This window comes from Gamsiella multidivaricata (genome assembly GCF_025024155.1).
Source record: "Gamsiella multidivaricata strain RSA 2152 chromosome Unknown BC939scaffold_1, whole genome shotgun sequence".
NCBI lineage: Eukaryota > Fungi > Mortierellomycota > Mortierellomycetes > Mortierellales > Mortierellaceae > Gamsiella > Gamsiella multidivaricata.
In genome coordinates, this window is record NW_026251709.1 from 2,285 (window position 1) to 23,646 (window position 21,362).

The 21,362-nt window shown below is 49.6% G+C and overlaps 6 protein-coding genes across 6 annotated transcripts; 1 reads left to right on the forward strand and 5 right to left on the reverse strand.

The window, feature by feature from the left end:
- Window positions 1–447: 447 nt before the first annotated feature.
- BC939DRAFT_433631 (uncharacterized protein) lies at window positions 448–2,224 on the reverse strand. Its single transcript, XM_051553244.1, has 2 exons — window positions 1,936–2,224; window positions 448–1,811 (listed from the first exon to the last, which is right to left on the reverse strand). The coding sequence occupies exons 1-2, from the start codon at window positions 2,114–2,116 to the stop codon at window positions 523–525; spliced, it is 1,470 nt and encodes a 489-aa protein (XP_051417656.1). The 5' UTR covers window positions 2,117–2,224; the 3' UTR covers window positions 448–522.
- Window positions 2,225–2,408: 184 nt separating this feature from the next.
- Window positions 2,409–3,098, forward strand: BC939DRAFT_433632 (uncharacterized protein). Its single transcript, XM_051553245.1, has one exon. The coding sequence runs from the start codon at window positions 2,464–2,466 to the stop codon at window positions 2,731–2,733; it is 270 nt and encodes an 89-aa protein (XP_051417657.1). The 5' UTR covers window positions 2,409–2,463; the 3' UTR covers window positions 2,734–3,098.
- A 1,389-nt stretch (window positions 3,099–4,487) lies between these two features.
- On the reverse strand, window positions 4,488–8,826 carry BC939DRAFT_433636 (uncharacterized protein). Its single transcript, XM_051553246.1, has 4 exons — window positions 8,542–8,826; window positions 7,426–8,211; window positions 6,930–7,227; window positions 4,488–6,824 (listed from the first exon to the last, which is right to left on the reverse strand). The coding sequence occupies exons 1-4, from the start codon at window positions 8,647–8,649 to the stop codon at window positions 4,501–4,503; spliced, it is 3,516 nt and encodes a 1,171-aa protein (XP_051417658.1). The 5' UTR covers window positions 8,650–8,826; the 3' UTR covers window positions 4,488–4,500.
- A 1,444-nt stretch (window positions 8,827–10,270) lies between these two features.
- On the reverse strand, window positions 10,271–11,266 carry BC939DRAFT_34 (uncharacterized protein). The gene is made up of 2 exons (XM_051551651.1): window positions 10,761–11,266; window positions 10,271–10,330 (listed from the first exon to the last, which is right to left on the reverse strand). Exons 1-2 carry the CDS (start codon window positions 11,093–11,095, stop codon window positions 10,318–10,320), a joined length of 348 nt encoding a protein of 115 aa, XP_051417659.1. The 5' UTR covers window positions 11,096–11,266; the 3' UTR covers window positions 10,271–10,317.
- A 54-nt stretch (window positions 11,267–11,320) lies between these two features.
- On the reverse strand, window positions 11,321–16,967 carry BC939DRAFT_433642 (Pleckstrin homology domain-containing protein). Its single transcript, XM_051553247.1, has 4 exons — window positions 15,715–16,967; window positions 14,425–15,538; window positions 13,546–14,343; window positions 11,321–13,426 (listed from the first exon to the last, which is right to left on the reverse strand). Exons 1-4 carry the CDS (start codon window positions 16,647–16,649, stop codon window positions 11,645–11,647), a joined length of 4,629 nt encoding a protein of 1,542 aa, XP_051417660.1. The 5' UTR covers window positions 16,650–16,967; the 3' UTR covers window positions 11,321–11,644.
- Window positions 16,968–17,759: 792 nt separating this feature from the next.
- BC939DRAFT_433647 (uncharacterized protein) lies at window positions 17,760–21,206 on the reverse strand. The gene is made up of 5 exons (XM_051553248.1): window positions 20,802–21,206; window positions 20,339–20,595; window positions 19,959–20,101; window positions 18,637–19,543; window positions 17,760–18,518 (listed from the first exon to the last, which is right to left on the reverse strand). The coding sequence occupies exons 1-5, from the start codon at window positions 20,845–20,847 to the stop codon at window positions 17,862–17,864; spliced, it is 2,010 nt and encodes a 669-aa protein (XP_051417661.1). The 5' UTR covers window positions 20,848–21,206; the 3' UTR covers window positions 17,760–17,861.
- Between the last annotated feature and the right edge of the window lie 156 nt (window positions 21,207–21,362).

Consider the following 21,362-nt stretch of genomic DNA (forward strand, 5'->3'; position numbering starts at 1 on the left):
CAGGCGCCTTTTATCAGACTCCAAACATAGGGTGGCAATGCTCTGCTTTTGATGCGCGGAGCTACATTTATTGCCCACTTCTTTTACCCTGCAATTATTTCCACCAAAGGAAAGATAGGAAAGGGCAGTGGAGTCTTTGGGCTACGTGTTCCACAACGACGACAAGGCTAATTGAAATAAGCGAGCTCATAGCCAGCTTTTCGTTGTGAAATGCCATCTTCGGGAGGAGGCCATGGGAAGGTGTCGTGTCTGAATGATAGCCACAATCCATATGGCGCGGATGGCTCAAATCCGCAATCCCCTTCGCCAAAACCTGGCCCTTTGATGGGGAGGGGAAAGGGGTGAACAGGTGGAGAAGCGCCAAATGAGCTGGGTTGAAAATACTAAATAGCACTCCTTTCGAATGGGCTACAGTCTTTTAGTACACTGCATCACTGTATCATTACATCCAGGCATCAATATTCGCATTTATTGTAGATAGATAGGCTCTAGGAACGCATCCTGCGCATCCTTCATACTCTCTTACTGCGACAAAAACTCCAGGGTAACAGCTCCGACAGATGAGTGCAGCTCAATCGAGCCATGGTTCTCGCTTTCCTTCCCACCCTTCACCCCCGTCTTTGTCTGCGACGTCTGCTTCTCATACTCAATCTTGCTCTCCGAACCCTCCGCTGCCTTCACCCTGGTTGATCCCACGCTAGTCTGCAAGTAGAATCGTCCCACGAACGCATCCGAGACAGTGGCACCCACAGATCCAGTCGACGACCTTGAGCTCAACCTCAGCGCCTGCTCCTCATTAGCCAGAGAGATTGTATTCCTGACAGCCCCCGTGTTCGTGCGGGTGTAGATATCCAAGTCTCCAGCCTTCTTGCCCTCAGGTAACTCAGTCGACTTGGGACGGACATCAACCACGACAGCGCCCGTCTGTGCGGTGACCAAGATCCTATGCTCCTTCTGCTCGTCCTTGCTCACAGCCGCCGTTTCGACGTTGACGGTGGCCTTTCCGGTGTTGGTGTGGATATCAACATTCAGGGGTTTGTCCTCGCTGGCAACCTGGACGGACTCGATCTCGATCTTACCCGTCGAATAAGCAAGCTTGAGCTCATCTGCAGCGAGGTAACCCTTCGAGACCAGGTCTCCAACCTGGGACGAGAAATCCAACTTGTCAAAAGCGATGTTGAGGTCGTATGTCAAAATGGAAGTAACTGCTCCATCGATAACGACGCTCTTGTAGCGCTTAAGGGAGTCGGGGAAGATGATGTCGATCTCAAGAGAGGCACAGGCGCGGTAGCGGTTATGGCCATCGTGGACAATGCGGTCCTCAAACCAGATAAAGGCCTCAAACAAGTCCTTGGACTCTTTGATCTCGATGTGAAGGCCGAGGTCGACGATTTTGGTGTCTGAATCCATGCTGTTCATGCTGCCGTCCTTGTTGTCCATAGGCGAGATCTTGCCGCTGACCAGAAGCGTGGGCTGGGAGACCTGGCCTTGATGGAGTTTGACTTTCGAGCCAAAGGAGCCCTTTCCGAACCTGAGCTGGAAGTTTGGAGCATCGGTCGAGAAGGGTGAGGGTGCTGTCCAGTCGATCATATGTTTGCTGCAGCTGGACTCCCGTTCGCCTCCGTTGTTCATGTCTGATCCGGTCGTTGTATCGATGCTGTCGATGCTATCGATATTATCGACGTTGTTGTGAAGATAGTGGTCGTAGTTGCGGTGGTCCTTGTTGAAGTGGAAGAATGTAAAGTAGACCCAGCCGAGCAACACCAGTCCGCAGAATCGACCCCAGAACTTGCGACGGCGCGTTGTTTTGCCTAGACGAGAACAACCAAGATGGGCCTAGAGGTCAGATGCGAAGGTAATCCACGCTTGGTGTTGGATGTGCATACTGTACGACATCACGAGATATTATGCATGCATTATGGAGGGATAACCTACATGCGTATGGTTCCGATGGAGTGGAGAGTATGCCGGACTTCTCATCGTGTATATTGATGCAGTGTTCTTGCTGCGGAGTGTGTGAGTGGTAGCCGAGCAATGGTTGGCCCTCAGACAAGTGAACGCAGCACACAGGCGGGTACTGTGATGTCGACGTGGTGTTGTTGCAGTGTCTAGTCATCTTTCGTTTTCGAAGTGTCCTGTGAGGGTGAGTAGAGAAATAAGTAAATAAGTAGTGGTGGTGGGTGGTCCTCTTTATATATCTTTTGTGTGCAATGCCAAGTTGTGGAGGGAAATAAAGTCCCCACGCCAAGACACCATTCTTGGCAGTAAACAGCATACCGCTGAGCAGTGCGACACACAAAAAATCCGATCCTCTACTAGTTTGGAAATGAACACTGCAAACAAAGGGTGCTCCCTCACCGAGATACTGGGATCGAGCTCTCGATGTCGCCGTCCCAGGAGGAAAGTCGCATTTCCGCCTTGGCACACAGTGGAGAAATCGCATCTTCGCCTGATTGGGTATACATGCAGGACCGCGCCTACAAGCACGCGTGTGGCCCCTATCGCTCTTCTGTTGGAGAGACCTGCCGCCCTTCTGCATCTCCATCACTCCATCACTCCATCACTCATTCCATCTCAAACTACACTCAACCTCTACCCCCTCTACAGCGATCACACCGTACGTGCTCTTCCCTGCACGACCGGTCTGTTGTCGCCATCGGTAGGCCATCTTGGTGTATAACACTCCCTTCTCCAACGCAAGACGCTCAACAACATCCATACACTCTATTGTGATGGATTGAGCAATCTGAGGAGGCCGTTCTGACGACCAGGGATCAAACCCTGAACGGCACCCGCTTTTCTAGGATCTGCCAACACCCCGGTCTGGAAACCATAACAAACACGATGAACAAGGAAAATCGAAAGACGACGACACAGGCTTATCAGCCGTGGTAAGCTCGATGTCGCAAGACTCATCCCTCTCTTGGCGCGTATCCACTGACCTCTCCCCCTTTCCCTTCTTCCTGCCGGACTCATCTCGCTCAATCATTCAATATGGAGTCCTTGAATTTAGAGGCATGTTACAATAGTAGCAGAGTCAAGGGGGCAGTGGTGAAGTAGAAATGCGTAGAAATAAATACTGTTTATTGGTCAGAAGAGATGTTATCATAAGGCTGGCGCCCTTCGTACCTTGGGGACGCACCTTTGCCCACTCGCGTTACGCTCGTTATCATACGTCCCAGGTACTTGTCAGCAGCTACATGGCCTCCATAGACAGAAAACATACGCTCATGATAACACTCGCAAGCGAGCTATGCTTCCTCGCTCGATTAAAGAATTGGGGGCGACTGGATGTTGAGGTTTCATATTTAAGGCGAGACATTTTGAGTTTATCCTACCATTCTGACCATTTTTTCCTCTTAGGACTACAACGATTACCCTCCCCATCCCTCCCCCCCTTCCAGCGAATCTCCTCTCGGGCTTGTCTCCTGTCAAATCCAGAATCTAGGCAAACACATCGCCTGTCCGGGTCAAGCGACATAGCGCAGAGGCGGTAGTCTATATGGACTTGAACATTACCATGGTTACATTCGATATGCGATACATCTAGATCTGTATTGATATTGTTCACCTCTACAACTAGCGACTGAGGTCAAGGACAGAAAAGTGTGATGTGCTGCCGAGGATGTAATGCACACATACAGCGTTGCTGTCCGACGCAAAAAGATATCGTCAGCGGAAACACGAGAGAAAGTACCGTGGCATAGATGAGGGCCAGAAGTTTCAAGCAATAATAAGACAATCAGCGACTAAGAAAATGGACTTGCAGCCAGCCCACCACCAATTCAGACTGTACCAGCACTAGCATCTTTTGGCTCTAAGGGAGCAATTGCATGACCTCTCATGGCTCAATATCGATCAGGACACTTGACTGATGATCCTTGAGATGCAATGGCGGATACCAGCTGGGGCGAGTACGATACTTTTCTACTCCGACGGATCGGTGAAGGACAATGGTATCGGCAATATCAATCAATCCTTCGGGAGCGTCTATAGATGTGTCGAGGACTCTTTTCAGCCAGCTATTCGCAGACTATGCGCCAGCCGCCGAGGCGGAACTGGTGGATTGCTGCTTGCAACGGCGCATCACTCGGCAGACATGATTCTTCCCGCTCTCCTCAGTCGCAGGAAGAGCCTTCATTGTCCGGACATCGAGCCCAAGGACACCGCCTCTCGCTAGTCTTTCCTGACAGCCGGCGTATCCATAAAAGTGGATCCTATTTTTCTGTCTGCAAACCATCCTGAGCTCCTGTTTGCCTTCCTGTCTTCAAAAAGTTTCTTCATCACAATCCAATACTTTCTTGGAGTACCCGACATAATCAATCGCTCAGTTCGTCCTTTGACAAGACCTCTTTTTATTATCTCAGTCAGTCTATTCCTTGCTCGTGGTGACCTTAGCGAGGGCGAAGAAAGGTAATACAGTTTATGAGCACAACAGATCGCCACAAAAAAGTAACATAATAGAAAATTACGTATTTTTTTTTCACCCTCTAGTTTTAATCAAAAAAACGACTCTAAAGATACAGAATTGGAGTGCTGCTGAATATGCTGTGGTGGCTGCTGCTGACGCTGCTGTTGCTGTTGCTGTTGCTGCTGGTGTGCATTATAATGCCGTGCCTCCCCACCAACATTTGTCGACTGCTGATGGTGGTACCCAAGATGGTACACCGCTTGCTGTTGTTGCTCCTGGTAGCGTTGATGATGGTGGTGTGGTGTCACTGAAAGCTGTCCATGTCCAAACGTACCACTCCCCGAAACAGTCGACAACGGCGATATACCTGCAGCCGCGGCAGACGAATGCGACTCAACCATCGTCGTCGAGTACGCCGCTGATACTTTCATCTGCCCACCGCCATCCAAGAACATCATCTCCGAGCCATTCGTCGTCTCAGGGGATGGCACCGACACTGACGAAGACGATGACGGCGATGACGGTAATGGCACCGAAGCAGCGCTGGAAACAGATACGCTTATGGGCGACGCAGATGTAGTCGATAGATTCGGAGGAGATGGTGTCAGGCCCAAATAGTTGCCGTGTCCACCGTTCGGTCGGATCCCAGAATTCGCGTAGATCCCCATCTGTTGGCGCTTGCGGATAATCGTCTGGAGGTCGTGTGATTTCGGATGCATCTCTTGCTGTTGGTGCTGCTGTAGCTGTTGATGCTGATAAAGCTGCTGTTGGGAGTGAGACTGCGGCCGCTGCTGCTGCTGTTGCTGTTGCTGTTGAGCAAACAGGTACTCCTGTCCAGTGCCCGCTAAGTTTACCGTTCCCGGCATCGAAATCGCTATCGGCATTGCCATATCAAGTCCATCACTCGCACCCGCCCTCAAGGCAGTTGCTGTTGCCATCGAAGCCGCCGTCGCCCCAAAATCATTCGCCACACCTTCCAAACACTTCTGGATCATCCTCTGCTGTTCAGTCCTCTGATGCTCCTCCAACGACTCCAGCTCGATCGTTAGCCACGAGAAGAAATGCTTATGATCCAGTCCCTCAAACTGCCTCAACAGCTTTGCGACTTTCGTCACCTGTGCCCGACACCGCGCCTTAAGTCTCGCCGAGAATACCCATCGATCCATCTCGGCCTCCATTATTCCCGGCGTCGTCGTCTGTCCGTGTTGCTGTTGTTGTTGTTGGTTGCCGACCGTTCCACCGCTACCAATGTTGCTGTAGTTACTCGACGCCTGCGAATTGCCAACCCTCGTGACGGGCTTTTCCGTCACAATTTTGTAATAGATCCGCAGACACCAATCCAGCGCCACGCCCACGCATGACATCCTAGCCCGCTCTGGGTATTTCTCCAACACCACAGTAGTCAGTCCGACAATACGGTCCGCCTCCTGAACACACTTCATGATCTTTTCCAATAATTCCTGTCGTCTCAAAAGGTGTTGGTGTTGATATTGTTGAGCCGTTGTCGTTGTCGTTGCTCCGGCTTCAACAGCCGCTGGAGAAGGTCCCGAAGGCAACAAAGTCGAGGCTGGAGACAATGATGATACAGAAGACGCTGACGATGGCACAAAGGCCGGAAACGTTGAAACAGACTTGGCCAGCAAGTTCGTCCCAATTGCCAACATACTCGGGTACAGCAGCAACACCCTCAATATTGCATACACAAGCTGTAGTCCGACCGCCCGTCCATTCACCCTTGGATCCGTCCTCTCAAAGAAACCATGATCCAATTGCGCCGTCAACGCCGCCGGTAACCCATCTGTCCAGAACTGGAGCGAGACGACCAGTTCCGCTTCTGAGCACTCGCTTGTCAGAACCTCCTGCATGTCCATGAAAAACGCCGGTGCCGCATCCCGACCTGATCCTAGAACCTTGGTCCTTTCTTTTCGCTGCCGATTTTGTTCCTGTTCAGTCTCCTTCCCGCTCCTCGCACTCTCTTCAATCAATCGATCCATTCTCTTCAATCCCGCCTGGAAGAACGCATGGATCTTTCGTCCTATCCGCCACAAATGTATCTCCTTCAGCATAAACCAACTCGTCCAGAGTCCATCGTCGTGGTCCAACTCCGTCAGCGGCGGGAGCGGTGCATCCAGGTAATGATCGTCCATCTGGGTCAGCTGGCCCCGAATTACATGGTGTACCGAATCAAACATATAGCAGGCCCAGAACAACCAGCACCGGTTCCGGATGACCACTGGCCTGGGCATCCACCGCGATGCGTCCACATGCAACCCCAGGAATGCGGCCTCTGTCATCAGCTTGAGTAACTCCACGCGCAGCTGAGGCTTCGGATAAACATAACAGAGCAACAGAGCAGCCTGAAGGTACGTCGTCGAGTACGTGCTCCGGATATCCTCTAAGTGTTGTAACAGTCCTAGTGTTTTGTACAACATTGTTGGGGTATACATTAATCCCTGTCATTTTGTGGCCCGCAAAGTGAACCATGAACGACATGTAACATCGTGGCCCAGATACATACCATACGCGCGATTAAAGTACCGCATATACTGCGTCTTATTGCTGTCGGCCGCCGCCGCAGCTGCAGCGGTAGTATGGCTATCCTTCTGCACGGTCCAAGTTCCGGCTCTAGTTCCAGTTCCAGTCCCGCTGCCTCCTATGCTCATCGTCATCGTCAACATGTTTTCGATATCGGGGTCTATACGAATCGCAATGCCCGCGATCGTGTTCAGTAGGATACGCGACACCTGATTTGATCGCGTCTGCTTGGCACGCTCAACGATCAGCGGTGTGATGAACGGAGGATACAAATGCGAGTGCTAAGATACAGAAATCAACGGGAGATGAATGGTTGCATGTTGTGTGAGAGAGATGCAAAAAGGAGAGCACAAAATATCCATGTACACGTAATGGAATATTGAATTTCTACATCGCAAAAGGGTACAGGCAACAGCGACAAACAAAAAAAGAAAAAAAAAAAAAAAAAAGTCTGGTGGAAAAGCATTCTTGAACCTCACCTCATAGAACACCTCAATTGATCGTTCAATCTTGGCGATCGGTGGTAAAATCAACAGTTCCTGGTCAGCCGGAATCGGAGGCTGGACTGAATTGCGCACCCATGCCGGATCCTTGGACTGAATGACCATATCATCATCCCACGAGTTGCCCTCAGGCTTAAGGTTGACAGCTCCAGATTTACCCCAAAATAAACACGAGTCATACAATTTCAGATCCATCATCGCTTGTTCAAGTTGGGCGACACTGCGTGGAGGTGGGGGTGCTCGGGCTGGGAAGGGAACCCGAAGAATAGCCGATTGACGGCCAGCGCGGGTCGAAGCAGCCGAGTTTCCTCCCACATCTCCCTTTTTATAGAGTTTCGCGTCCACAGTCGAGAATGATGGCGGAGCTGAGGGAGACGCAGATGACGATTCTTGCTGAGCGGCGTGGGGTCCAACTGTTGCGGGTTGGGCGACATCTCTGTTGTCGTTGTTGGAGGCATGTACATGCTCTGGACTCTGCTGCTGCTGGGTGGTGCCAATGCTGAAGATCTTTCGACCAGCGTAACCATTACTGCTGTAGTTGCCCTTGCTGTTCTCAGGAGAGTCCGGACCCGCCAATAATGGTGTGCCCGCTGTCTTTGCCATCCCTGACAACTGTGACAGAGCGTTCTTTCCTGTGCTGGCATTCGAAGACGACAACCTGACGGTTGATGCACCTGCGATAGAAGAAGTCGACGAGGATGAGACAGGTCCTGCTGCTGCAGGCTCTTCTGATGGAGCAGGGCTCAGTTCTGGAGAGTATTTCTAATTCAATTGAAAAGACAGAAATGTGCAAAGAGTTAATATTCGGCGCTTAATGGTCAATTGCATAACCGTCATATTTCCTTGTGTTCTTCTCTCTGCATAGAAATGAACGAATCAAAAGAGAACGCCCTGAAGTCAAGGTTAAATTAGAAAAGAAAAGTCCGCAAACCACAAAGTAGAAGCGTCCTGCGAAAACACGGAATCATGTATCGATAAATGAATGATATCAATTAATATTGCCGTGAATACAAAATAAAAAAAATAAAAATAAAAAAATGACAGAAGCATATGACCCTGCTGAGCTTCCCAAAAAACATCCTGCCCATTTACCTGAATGGCCGGTGGAAAATATGGAAAGCTGGGTATAGACGGCGTGGGCTTTGGCGTCGATGAAGAAGAAAAGACACGCATATTGCTGGTACTAGTACTCATGGCCATCGGAAATGAGGCGCTTATCTGTTGTTGCTGTTGGTAGTGTGGTGCTTTCCGAACGCCTTGAAGAAACGACGACTGAGCAAATTTTTGAAACTGCTGCTGCTGCTGCTGCTGCTGTTGTTGTTGCTGTAGTCGTTGTGGCTGCTGTAACGATATCTGCTGTTGCGGCTGCGATTGCTGTTGCTGCTGATATGGCCGCGTCGGCAACTGTGGCTCCCAAGATGCGTCGAATACTGAGTGAGGAGGACTCGCTATTGCAGCTGCTGAAGCCACCACAATCGCTGTCGCGCCTTGATCCGCAATTTCTCTTGGCGCGGACAGTGTCCCATGCTGGGTAGACTCCTGCAACTGCTGTTGCTGCTGCTGCTGTTGCTGTTGCTGTTGTTGTCGTTGTTGATGATGCGTTGGGATAACGGGTAATATTGACGACGACTGGTAAATAGGCTGGTGTTGAGGTATCTGCAAAATCTGCCTGCTCGCCTGAAAAGTCTGCTGCTGCTGTGAGCTATGGATCGTCCGATGTTGGTGCGACTGCTGCTGCGGGTGATGCTGGTTTATCGGCGCCACAAACTGTGCCGCATTCAATCCTGTAGATCCCTCATCCCTAAACTCTGGCTGCTGCTGACCCTGTTGGGCATAGGGACTCTGCAGCGCACCATGTGCCCCGACTGCCGCAGTAGTTTGAAATGATGGATCAAAGTGCTGAGGATGCGCCTGCGCACCAAACTGCTGTAATTGCTGCTCAAACTGTAGCTGCATTTGTTGTTGTTGCTGTTGTTGCTGCAGCATTGTCCTGATTGCCATGGTCTGTGTCCACTGGTACTCCTCTACCTCATCCAGATACTGTGCCTGTATTTCCTCTGCCGACCACTCTCTTTCGCGTTTAGATGCTCCCCTAATGATCTGATGACTGTTGTTCTGATGATGGTTGGTATGTTGCTGTTGGTCGGTATGTTGCTGTTGGTCGAATAAGGAGGCATACTCATTACTGCCCTGTGTCGCAATTTCTGCTGCCTGGTTGTCCATAATGCCATGACCATCGACAGACCCTACTACTGGTCCTTCTGGCTGCATTCCAACTCCAAAGGAGTAGCTGACTGGTTGCGACGGCAAAGACGAGGACATAGGAGAGAACTGGCCATATGAGACTGGGAACAAACCCTCAGCGAGTGACCTGGCTATAGCGGCATCCTCTGCGGACATCATCGGGCGATGTGGATGGTGAACAAGATGGTGGCGCAAGAGTACTGGGTGTGCGACAAAAACTGTCGGTCCAATTAGAATCCCCTGCTTATATTGATCGCCAGACCGATTCAACCAGCCCTCTGGTTTACGACAGAATTGATAGGCTCCAACGGCTTGTTATCGATATCCTGAGGTCTTTGAGAACGGATGGATGGAGGGAGAGAGTCGCAGTGATGTTAACTGCTTTGAAGCGATGGCGCTCCCTGACTCGCTTTAAACGGATCTTCTTCCCACGTGTTGTTAATGCCGCAGCTATTGTTGTTTGCTTGTTAAGAAATGAAATGAATGAAATAATCCTGCTGCAGATGGTGAGAAAGACCGGGAGTTGTTGAAGAGGCGCGTGATTTACACCAGATCGATACGATGTATATAATTGGCCCTCCTGCCCTTTGTTGAAGTACTCTCACTCTTGTATCTGGTGTCTTTTCAACGTCCTTTTCTATGTTTGTATACATACGCCAATTGAGATTGAGATTAGTACAGGAACGGAAGGAAGAAAATAGGCAGGACGAAGGGTAGAGTTGCAGGAGGATGAAGACAAGGAAAGACAGAGCTCAAGAAGCAAAGCGCTCGCTGTGGGGCTGTTTCAATCGCAAAAAAATAAAAACTAAGGAAACGCATCGCCCAACGATTAACGTCCAAAGAAAAAAAAAAAAAAAAGGAACACAGCCTCATTCACTCATTTAACAGCATCAGCACCCAAAAATGCATCGCCCATTCCTCAACACCCAAACGGTTGTAATCTGTCCCTGTTTTTAGTTTATTTAGTGGCAACAAACTCGACAGGGGTGTAAGGGTCAGGGGTGTAAGGGTGAACAAGAGATAAAGAAAAAAAAATATATGCTGTGGATTTGAAGGCGTATATATACCTGTGGAGCGGATGAAGGCTCGGTTTGAATGGAAGGAGTGATTTCGAGATGTTTGCTTCCAGTGAGCAAGTGAATGAATGAGTGAGAGAGCGAAATAAGAAATAGGTGCAATTGAACAAGCACTCTCTCTCGAGAAGACGAGGCAACGTGGACGGGAGAGTATGTGATGAATGTGGTACAGGTTCGAGAGCAGCAAACCAAGGAGTGTGTGTTGTGACGGAGGAGGACCGACACGGAGTAATAGCGTGGAGAGTGAAAGAAAGTGTGGGGGAGAGAGAGAGAATGAGAAAGAAAAAGAAACAAGGGCGATCAAGGAGGATCAAGTGATTGATCATCCATTCGATTCGAATCAAAGGCAGAGGAGGAATGCAATGGCGATCTGGACTTGCTCTGTTTGTCTGTCTGTCCGTCTGTCTATCTGTGCAATGCAGTAATAGAACAGGCCACGAGGTGTGAAAGCGAGGGAGCAGGCTGAGAAGAGATAAGGAGAGTACACAACAACAAGGGCTATTGCAGCTCCGGCAACGGATAGTCAGCATGGATCAATTCTCCGGATATACATACGATGTATGATTCATGCATGATTCACAGGACGCCCCTCCTCTCCTCTCCACTCGACTTGCTGCATCCATCCTAATCCTCTTTCTTCTTTGCCGCATTCATCTCGATCTCTCTTTTCTTCCATGCAACTGGGCTTCAGCCCTCCAATTGAGTTCTCGAGCAAAATCAACAAAGTGGACTATCTTACGGTTTGACTCCACCGAACCCAAATTCATATGATATCTTTTCAACCAATGGGTGCGTTTATTACTGAGCCTGTCCTCATAAGAGTATCAATTTCAGCGTCCTTGCCCGGTTAGGTTCTGTCTCGACGTGCAGCTCGCTCAGCTGCGTCCTGCGAACCGGATCCGGCGCCGTTCTGCTCGCACAACCCGCTCTATCTCATTGTTGATCGCAAACACCCATTCCTCTAAATCAGGCCTGGATCGAGCTCTGAACACCCCGCAACTCCGTGGCGCGCTTCCATACACCACCCCGTCCTTAACAATGCTCGAAAGCAGACCATCCTTGCCAAAGACCTTCGATGATCCGCTCACTGCTCGCGCTGACATCGTCAGCAGCGCCGGACCACGTCGACTCAACATCCTCCTCCGCTTGCCTCGCCAGATAGAAAACGTGCAGTCTTCGTCCGGATCGTCGACGATTAGTCCATCGGGGAAATACCGCGGCAGCCGCTCAGATTCATCGTTCGTCCCATGCACAGTGTCTTCGTCCGAAAAGTGGCCCGAGTAGATATAGATATCCATTAGCGAATGGATCGAGGCCAACTTCGACACCGTTGTCGGAACCAACTGTCCTGTCGTCTTGGATCGCCGGTGAGGGTGGAACAGCATTAGATAGCCCTCTGTCAGGACCAGGAACATCCTTCGGAAGGTGCTGTGCAACTTGGGTTTATAATATACCATTCCAGATTTTGTAATGCTCCGGCACCCATTCACAACACACCAGTTCCATATACCCGGTGACACCATCGCCCTATCGTTATCCCAGTCTTGGATCGTCTCTCCAAGTTGGATCTCGTCAGTATCTAGACTTGACGCTAGCTGGCAGTTCGCCTGCGACACATACATGTGTTCCTTGATATCCAAGTGCTTCCTCAGCTTCCAATACTCGGCCAGCTTCTGTAATTGGTCACACCAGAGATGGGCAGCCTCGGGACTAAAGGCACGGAAGCGAACACAGGGCCCACCCTTCATCTCAACCTCGATCACATTGCTATCCTCCAGGTGGTTGTCCATGTTGCCGGTATCGTTGTGAAGTAGCACATCCGCAACAAACGTTGCTGATTTGATGAATCCCTCCCTGAGTGAGGTCGTTGCAGTGTGTCCGTTAACTGCGAGCTTCTTACGCAGACTGTTGTTCAGGGGTTCAGAACCGTGCAACTCATGTGTGCTTCCATTAGCCGCACCATGCCTCTGTTGCTGCTGCTGTTGACTGTTAGATCCGGGTATAGCAGTTTGCTGCTGGAGAGACTCTGGTTCAACTAAAATCGTCGGGAAAAAGTAGTTGTCCGGTTCCCTCTCGATGACTTGTGGCTCTTGTTCTTGCTGGCCAACCTGATGACTGGCACTGGCTGTTCTGGCACGATCCCCCGCTTCCTCTACTGCCTCTGTCGCGCGCATGACGGCCTTGCCCAACCTCTCCCTCTTACTCCCTTTCATGCTCTTCTTATATGACACATGTCGCATGGTTTCCCACTCCCGGACAGTCAACACTCTCACAGCTTCAATCTTGGTCATGTCAATGAATCCACGCGCTGCCTTCACTTGCGCCTTCAGCCTGCGGAGAGAACGGCTTTGTGACATATCCTTGTGATCCGGATTAGCAGATCGATGTGGGGTGATACAGAAAACGAGGGTCAAAGGGTCGATCGATCCTGCATGTTGCATCGTGGGGCTGTGCGACTCCGACGGAACTGTATAAATCAGCATGTGGTCGTGCGAGGTCAAGTAAAGTCGACGGAAGCGACGTATCGGATTGCCTGCAAACGTGCTCACACGCACGAGATAGCCTTCGATAGGATCTGGCTCATGCAGTTCCTGACCACCTGCAATTTTTGCCTTGGATGGGTAGTGGGTAATTGGTCTCAGTTCCAACAGATGTGTCTATCAACAACCCAAGAAGTACAATCCCAGTTAAATGGCTAAACCAAAACCATATAGCGATCGCTCATTAGCGCGACTTCATAAAGTCTACGCTAAACCTTTTTTTTTTTTTTTCATACCTTATCCAGCACCTGTGGTCCTACAACGGTCCAATCCATTCTGCCAGTCCACTCTGAACCATCCGCAAATCCAATATGACCCTTCTGCAAGTGTAGATTATTCGTCTCGGATAGCACTCTTTCGTTCCAATAAATCCACTCGATTCGATCATAACGCTTCCAACAGAGTGCCACATCGCCATACTGTCCTGGATCCTGCCATATCTTGACCACCTCTGTCCAGTCCGGAACATCTTTGAGCAACGACAAAACATGGGATCGCAACAACTTGGGCGTGACTTCGTCTGGCGCCACCAGTTGAGGTCGTGCATTGTCGTCTGTGAGGTAAAACGTCTTGGACAGCATGCGTGTGGGGAGGTCCGATGCTGCCGTCCGATAATTCTCGTGCGGGGTTGTGGTGCTTGATTGACCAGCGTCCTGTTGTTCCTGAAATGGTAATGTCGAACTTAGCGCCGTACCCATGCCTTCATCCTCATCCTCATCTTCGATACTCTCGACCAGGTCGTCATCATCGTCGGTTCCTGAATCTGAATCTTCGGGGATAGGGACTCTGATCTTCACATCAAAGTCCGGCACCGCGATCTCAATGAAGGGTGGAATAGGCGCATTCCCGTTCAACAGCGTGTAAATATCCATATACCACGCACAGGCAAGCGAAATGGTGCGAGGGCGAAGAATGTATACAGTCAATCCCAGTGCCTCTGGATAGTTCTGAGTCACAGCAATCGAATAGTCCAAAGAGGAGTAGACTGAGACGCTTGTGCAAGACGACAGGACGACCGTCCCATTGATTTTTTTCTATAAGACCGACAGCGTCTTGCGTCAGTTTACATGTGGATGGTTGTGGTAACAATGTCCAGTTTTCAAGTTGCCTCTTACATGGTTATAATAAAACTCGAGACGGCCCTTCTCGATTCTCTTGTCGGCTTTGGATCTCCTTCGAATCCTCTTGACAGGTGGTTTCGAATCAGTAGGTGGCCCCTTCATGACACACCACCATTCCTTCCACCCTTGACTCATGCGCTCCAGGCGACGAGCAGTATCCGAGTTGTAGACATGGGGTCCAGATCGTTCTGTCACCTCCTTCCTGACCAACATTCGATCCTGTTTCACGACCGGATGTGTCGACAATAAGGTAGGCTCTCGACTAGATTTGATCTGGTATTGCACCTTGGTCAGGAATCGTACATGCTTCTTCTTGACAGGACTGTCCGTTTGTAGTTGACAACCCTTGTCAATCGAACATATCGATTCGACGGGCTGCACACTCGTCCTGATTGGCATGTCGCTCTGTCGCTTCATTCCTGTTGGAGACCTGTTTAAAAGCGCCCGACCGAATCGTGTGCTCGCCTTGCTGATCGTTGTTGAAAGCGGCTCCTTTTGAGAGGCAGTATCTGAGACGGCCAATTCCTCCATCGTCTTTTCCTTTGATTCCTGACTCGTTCGAATTGCTCCCTCGGCCTGGCCGTTAGGTCGAATTCCTGCACCGCTGTCGCTCTCACGACTGATTACTTTTGCAAGCGAGTAATGTTCATCCGCATCGTCCTCATCTTCCTCATTTTCTTCCTCTAATGCCTGTCCGTAGAGTGAATCCCGGTTGACACTGGAGACAGATTCTCGGGCTGTGACCCAAGTTGCCCCACGCCGTATATTGCTGTTTATCGGCGAAGATGGTGTTGAAAGTGTTTTAACTGATGATGATGACGGTTTCCAGGCTGGACCCAAATGATCTGACTTTTGTACGCCGCTCTCCTCTGGAGGCAGGTTCTGAATAGGAATCGGATCGGGCCGTTCCAAATTTTCAGGCTTGCTGACATCCACCATTGAAGAGACAGGGGAGCTGACATAGACTGGGTGGTTGGTTGCTGGAAGGTCCATCACAGATGATAATGGTGATCCCACAAGGACTGGATGGTGGTTCTTATGTAGATGCTGTTGACCGACTATCAATGCCCCTGAGCTCATCTGTCTGGTAGGTCGTGGTCGAGGCATTCTAAAAGAAACCAATTAAAGACCGATCAGTCAACCTGTCTTGTTGCCAATGGAGTCAGCTGCACTGTACAACGACGATAATAGGGGGGATGAGGGTGCACGTTGTTCATGTTGAACAAAGTGTGGAGAGCGCGAAGCTAATTTCTTTATGGGGGAAAAGGGAAAGGGCGTCCTTACCTCGATCCTTCGCTCTCCCATCCAAGGTCCGGGTTGTCGAGATCGCCTTCATGGGGTCGTGCTTTCCGATGGTGTCCAAAAAACTTTTTAAGCCGGTTGGGTTCCCCTTCATCTCGCATGCTCTTCGTGCGCTTTTTCTCCTTGGAAGACCACCGGGTAGCAGTCGCCATTATCGGCTCATTGTTGTCCTCAGCCGCCCTCTCTTTGCCTTTTACCTCCGGGCCCTTGGTCCTCCATCCGCCAGCGCTATCTCCAGTATGTGGCAGTTCATGCCGTCCTTGAGTGGGATCACTGTGTTCAGAAGTTCCATGGTAGCCCTGGAGGCTGTGTCCAACACGGGCGGAGAGTGATTCGTTGGATGATGCAGAAGCTGTGGATGTCGATATTTGAAATGGATGCACGGATTTGTTTCGATCCGGACCATATTCTAGCTTTCTATGGCCCTCGCGCTCCCCACGTTCATCCTCGCCATCCTCGTCATTATCCTGCTCGTAGTCTCGCCTCTCGTCTTCGCTGTCGAAAGCATTTGGATCCTCATCATCAGTTTCGTGGCTCTCGTCGGAGCTGTGGTCGCTAAAGGTATAGGATAGCTGGGGTATACTGGTCTGCTGCAGGGGAGCATTTGGTATTGCTGAGGGTGCTGGAGAGGTAGGTGTCGTGCCGGGAACTGGTGCAGTAGTTGGCGTTGAAGTCTGGTGAGGCAAAGTATGAGATTTGAGAAAGGATGACCCTTGAACCCACCATGGCTTTGGTACAGCTGCTTGTGTAGAGTGACGAGCGTTGGCATGATGTGAATGGAAAGATTTCGCTTGTCCCTGGTGAGAGGTGGGTTCGTTGCTGTTGCTGTGGTTATGATGCTTCAGGACGATGGGGCCGATGAAGATACGATGGTGACCAGAATGGGTAGATAGAATCGAGTTCCCAAAGGATGCCATTGTACTTATCAGGGAAGTAAAGCCTCGTTCTTAGTTGTCCTCAAAGGGGTGAAAAAGAATAAAAGGATAAAGAAAGTGGAGCCGAAGAAAAGAGAGAAATGAAAGAAAGAAAGTGAAAATGAGTGAGCGCAAGAAAGCGAAAGAGGTGGAGTGGGGGCGGATTGGCGAATGTCAAAGGAATGAATGAATGTGAATGAATGGAATAGAAAGAAAAGGTGATGTAGGGACAATGACGTTTTGAGAAAGCAAAAGGATTAACCTTTCTTCGGAATGGGATGGTGTAGCCCTTTGGTTCCCCTTTTTGGTGGCAAATCAGTGCTGAACTGACTAAAAATAAGAAAATGTAATTTGCTCTTTTTTCTTTTGGCTCCAGTAATGGTTCCAACATGGAGCCATGCTGCCATGGGTCTCAAATTATTGCACAGGTCGCCTTTCATCATTAAACATTACCATTCCATCCAAACATCCACATCGATGACAGAGGAACAGCAATACTGCTTCTCGCACTGATGAATACTATGTTGTTGACGTGATATCGTATCCTCTCGATCGGTCATCGTCATCTGTGCGCATTCCTTCCGAAATTACAATGAGAGCAGGAGAGCAGGGGCCACCTTCTTTCTTTTTTTGGCCAATCTATTAACATCTCAAAGCGCCCACCTTTACTCTCGCAAAAGGATGAAAGAAAGCCGGCTTCAGCCCTCCATTGTTTCGCCATACCTTTTACGTTCTCATTTCTCTACTGCAGGACCAGAGGAGAAAAAAGCGGGAGGAAATATAAAACTCCTTCAAAAAACCCTAAAAATCCTAAAAATCCTAACAATCCTAACTTGAATAAAAATCAGCAGCTTCAAAAAGGGAACCAACTCATCCGGGAGGGCTGATCGGTCGTACTAGTTGAGCGCCAGGACATCGGTTATAATATGTTATCTAAGGCCTAAAATACCATTGTCAGACCGAATTTCCAATTTTTGGCTTGTTTCTTCGCTATTGAGCTAATTCAAGGGTTCCATCGCTCATCTATCGGAAATCATGCGCACTATGCGATTTAAAAGAGTACCATTGCCTCTTTTCCAGCGCCAGTAGCTATAAAACATTTGAGTCCAAAGATCCGAGTGATGCTTTTCTATTATTGTGTATTGTTCTTTTTGGTCTCTATCTTGGCAACTTCGTCTATGATACGGAAGCAGCACCTTCAAGATACACATCCTCTCAAACATCCTCACATGCCTCTACCTGCGCCATGAACTCCTCCACAAGGCGTGCACACACCTCCCCTCCATTATTCGGAATCCTTCGTTCGAACCACACCGTTGATCCTGGGGTCCTAGGCGACCCTCCCTCTTCCATCATCCTCGGCAAGGCGCTCACCCCTCTCTCGACCGGCGAGCTATACTTCCCCCACACCCCCGCCGTCGACAGACGCGCCATTTTGGGCCCCTTAGGTCTAAACGCCGAAAGCGATGCCACAGATGACGACCGTCTCGATCGGCGACGCGTTCCAGACATCCTCGGCTCCTGTTCCTCAGCCTCGGTAACCATCGAAAGGGGCACTACCGCCGGTGCCATTGGGGTCATTGGGCTCACGCACAATTCTGGGATCACCTTGTTGAGTTGACTAGCGTTATTATCTTCTTCAGAGCTCTCCATAAACAGCCGTCGACCTTCCCTCTCCTCGTTCGCCTGTCGATCGGCCTCCAGGATCGCTCGTTGCCAATGACCCGTTTCAAACTCCCCCGCTGTCATTTCGACTGGCAATCCGTGATTGACCATCATGTTGATAAGTCCATGCTCCTCAATGAACTGCGGACGCGGAACATAGATCAACGGCTTGTCATGAGCAATGCACTCTGAACACGTTCCATAGCCCTATTATCAAATTAAAAAAGAATCGTTAGCAACTATCACTATCCTCAAAACAGGTGCTCATGGTGCTTATCCATGCTCTAGAAAAAAAAAAAAAAAAAAAAAAAAAAGAGATACTTACCAGTTTGCCAATAACAATGTCCGCAGCCTGGGTCAGATCCGGCACGTAGACACCATGTGGACTCCTATAGAACCCCTCCGGTAACTCATGTTCCACAGGTAACCCACAAATCACTCCAATCCACCCCTCTGGTAACGGGTTTCCCCATCCTTGCTTCAGTCTTTGTCCTCCAAAAGATACCAACACCACCTTATGGGTCCTAATCAACTCCTCACCCACGCCCAACGACCGCAGCACGTCCTCGCGACTATTCACCGCCATCCGGACCACCAGCGGCACATCCACGGCCCTACGAGGGACCGCCTGCAACTTCGACGGAGATGGCAAACACGTCGATGGCGATAACAATGACGACAAAAATGGTCCAGAATTGAAGCCTCCGCTGACGATCGACGGATTCGGAGACGAAGCCGCGGTTCTCATAATAACCGGCGACATCACGCCTGCAGGTGTCGTGTCGCCCATAGATGTTTCCGAAAGCTCTTCCTTTTCTTTTTCTTGCTCCTGCTCCTGCCCATGCTCCTTCATGTTCTTGTTATCTGCAAAATGCACCTCGATATCAATAGCCGACGTGTGTAGCTGGCCACTTGATTGTTGATGGACATCCTCTTCCGTATCATCCATATCCGAGATCGATGGACTCCTTCCGTTCGTTTGACTGCCAGTCGATAACGTCGTCAACGCCCCAGATTCCATCGCCAAGATCTCATCCTCGAATGCCGGTATATCGATCGATCCTGGCAGGCGGAGTAACAGTGACGCCTTTTTGTAGTCCTCCAGCGCAGCGTCCGCACATGCCAACACATCCTTGTCAAGTGCATCGCCCTCCCGCAGGAACCGATATACTTCATCGAATGTGAAGTTTGTGATAAGAATCGCAGGGATGCCATATGCGCTCGCAGCCGCACTTTATGAGTATAAAAATGTATAATATGAACGTTAGCTAACGTTATTCATTCATTCACGGGTTGGGGATAGCTGCTCAATGAAAATGCTCTTCAAGGCTTTAAAGAGGAGTGCGATGGAAATGGCTTATGGAAAAATATGCGATGCTCATATCCGAGAGAGCTAAACAAATTCGCTCCCTGCCTCTTAATCTGCAGGCCGGTTCTGAGCCATTCAACAATGAATTAACAGAGACAGTTGATGGTGGGATGGCCTTGTGTGCGCTCGAAATGCAACATGGCTTACGATGACCGCTGCAATGGGCCCCTCCCCCCCCCCAAAAAAAAAAAAAAAAAAAAAACAAAAACAAAAAAACTATAATGCGGAGGATAATAGAATCGAATAGAGAAAAGGGAGATATGGCGATGCTTACTTACCATGGCAAGAAAGGAGCGTCTGCGAGGACACAGTCAACACCGACCTGGGCCAGCCAGGAGACTTCGAGCTGAATCGTTTCTTCGCGTTTAGACAAAAAGTTCTTGCATCCCTCGATGGTCTTTTCTCGATCTACACTGTATGCCTGTTTAGATGGGGGGGAGGGGGTGTTGTATTGCAGTGGTGCAGGAAAATGAAATCGGGGGTGGTTACAAACGAAAGGAGGGGGGGACAGAAACATAACGGTTAGACAGATTGGTTTTAACATCAACAGAGACAATCCAGCGTCGCCAACACGATCCCAGTTCATGTCTTCCTGGAACAATGAAAAAAAAAAAAAAAAAAAAAAAAAAGCACAGACACATCATAGGGATACACGCACCAATGGTTGGACGACGCCTGCGTCGACCTTGGCGTTTCTGTAGATGGCTCCCAGCGCAATCACATCCTGAAAGATAAATTGGGGTGCGTCCGAGACAATGTAGATCGTGTGTTTTTGGCGTGATGGCATCGTTGCTTCTGCTGCTGTTGAATCAAGGTCTCCGGTCGACGTTGTGGTTGTCGTTGTGGTTGCTGTAGCTGGTCTTTCTTTCAAGAGTTCTGTGATGATCTGGTTGACACGAGTCGCATGGCCGAATCCTGAAGGGTGCATGAACACCGCACAACAGCATATTTAGTAAAAATCGAAACAGAAATAGGGCGAGATGGGAGATAAGCGAAGTTAAGATTAATGGATGTGTGCGTTTGTATAAATAGCGGTCGACAAAGCACAGCCATTGGTTCAGAGGGAATGAATCCCCTTGACCCTGTTAACCATGGTCAGATCAGTCGACACAATGCCGTACCGTGGCCGGAGACGTAGTAACTGAGGGTGTATCCTTTGGTGTTCATTATGATAGTTTATGTGTGGAAGGACGTTTGGTTAATGCAATGGAGGGAGAGTGAAGAGAGCGAGTGGAAGTGAAATAAAGTGAAGTGAAGTGAAGTGAAGGGAAAAGTAAGGAAGGAAGGAGACGGATATTATATGAACACTAAGCAGAAGAGATGTGTGCACAAACGGCCTTGGATGCTTTTTTATATTGCTGCAGTCCCTTTAATGTTGGATGAGCTACATTGATAAGCCGTTATTGATGAGAGCCCTTGCATATTCCAAAAGAGATAAAAAAAAAGAAGATGAGGAATGGGTCAGTCCGAAGACATCAGATGGCAGCGAATGAGTTGTGAAAGGGGGTTGCAGTGCAGTTGAAATGTGGGAATGAATGAGGTCTCAGATAAATATATTAGCCTCTTAGCGAGATGGTTTTAAACTATCGAATGAAATGAAAGATGTGACCTTCCTATTTTTGGGATGGCTATCCCTTCCGCACATTCGGATCCCATGCGCACGTCCTTTATGTTTTTGCCAA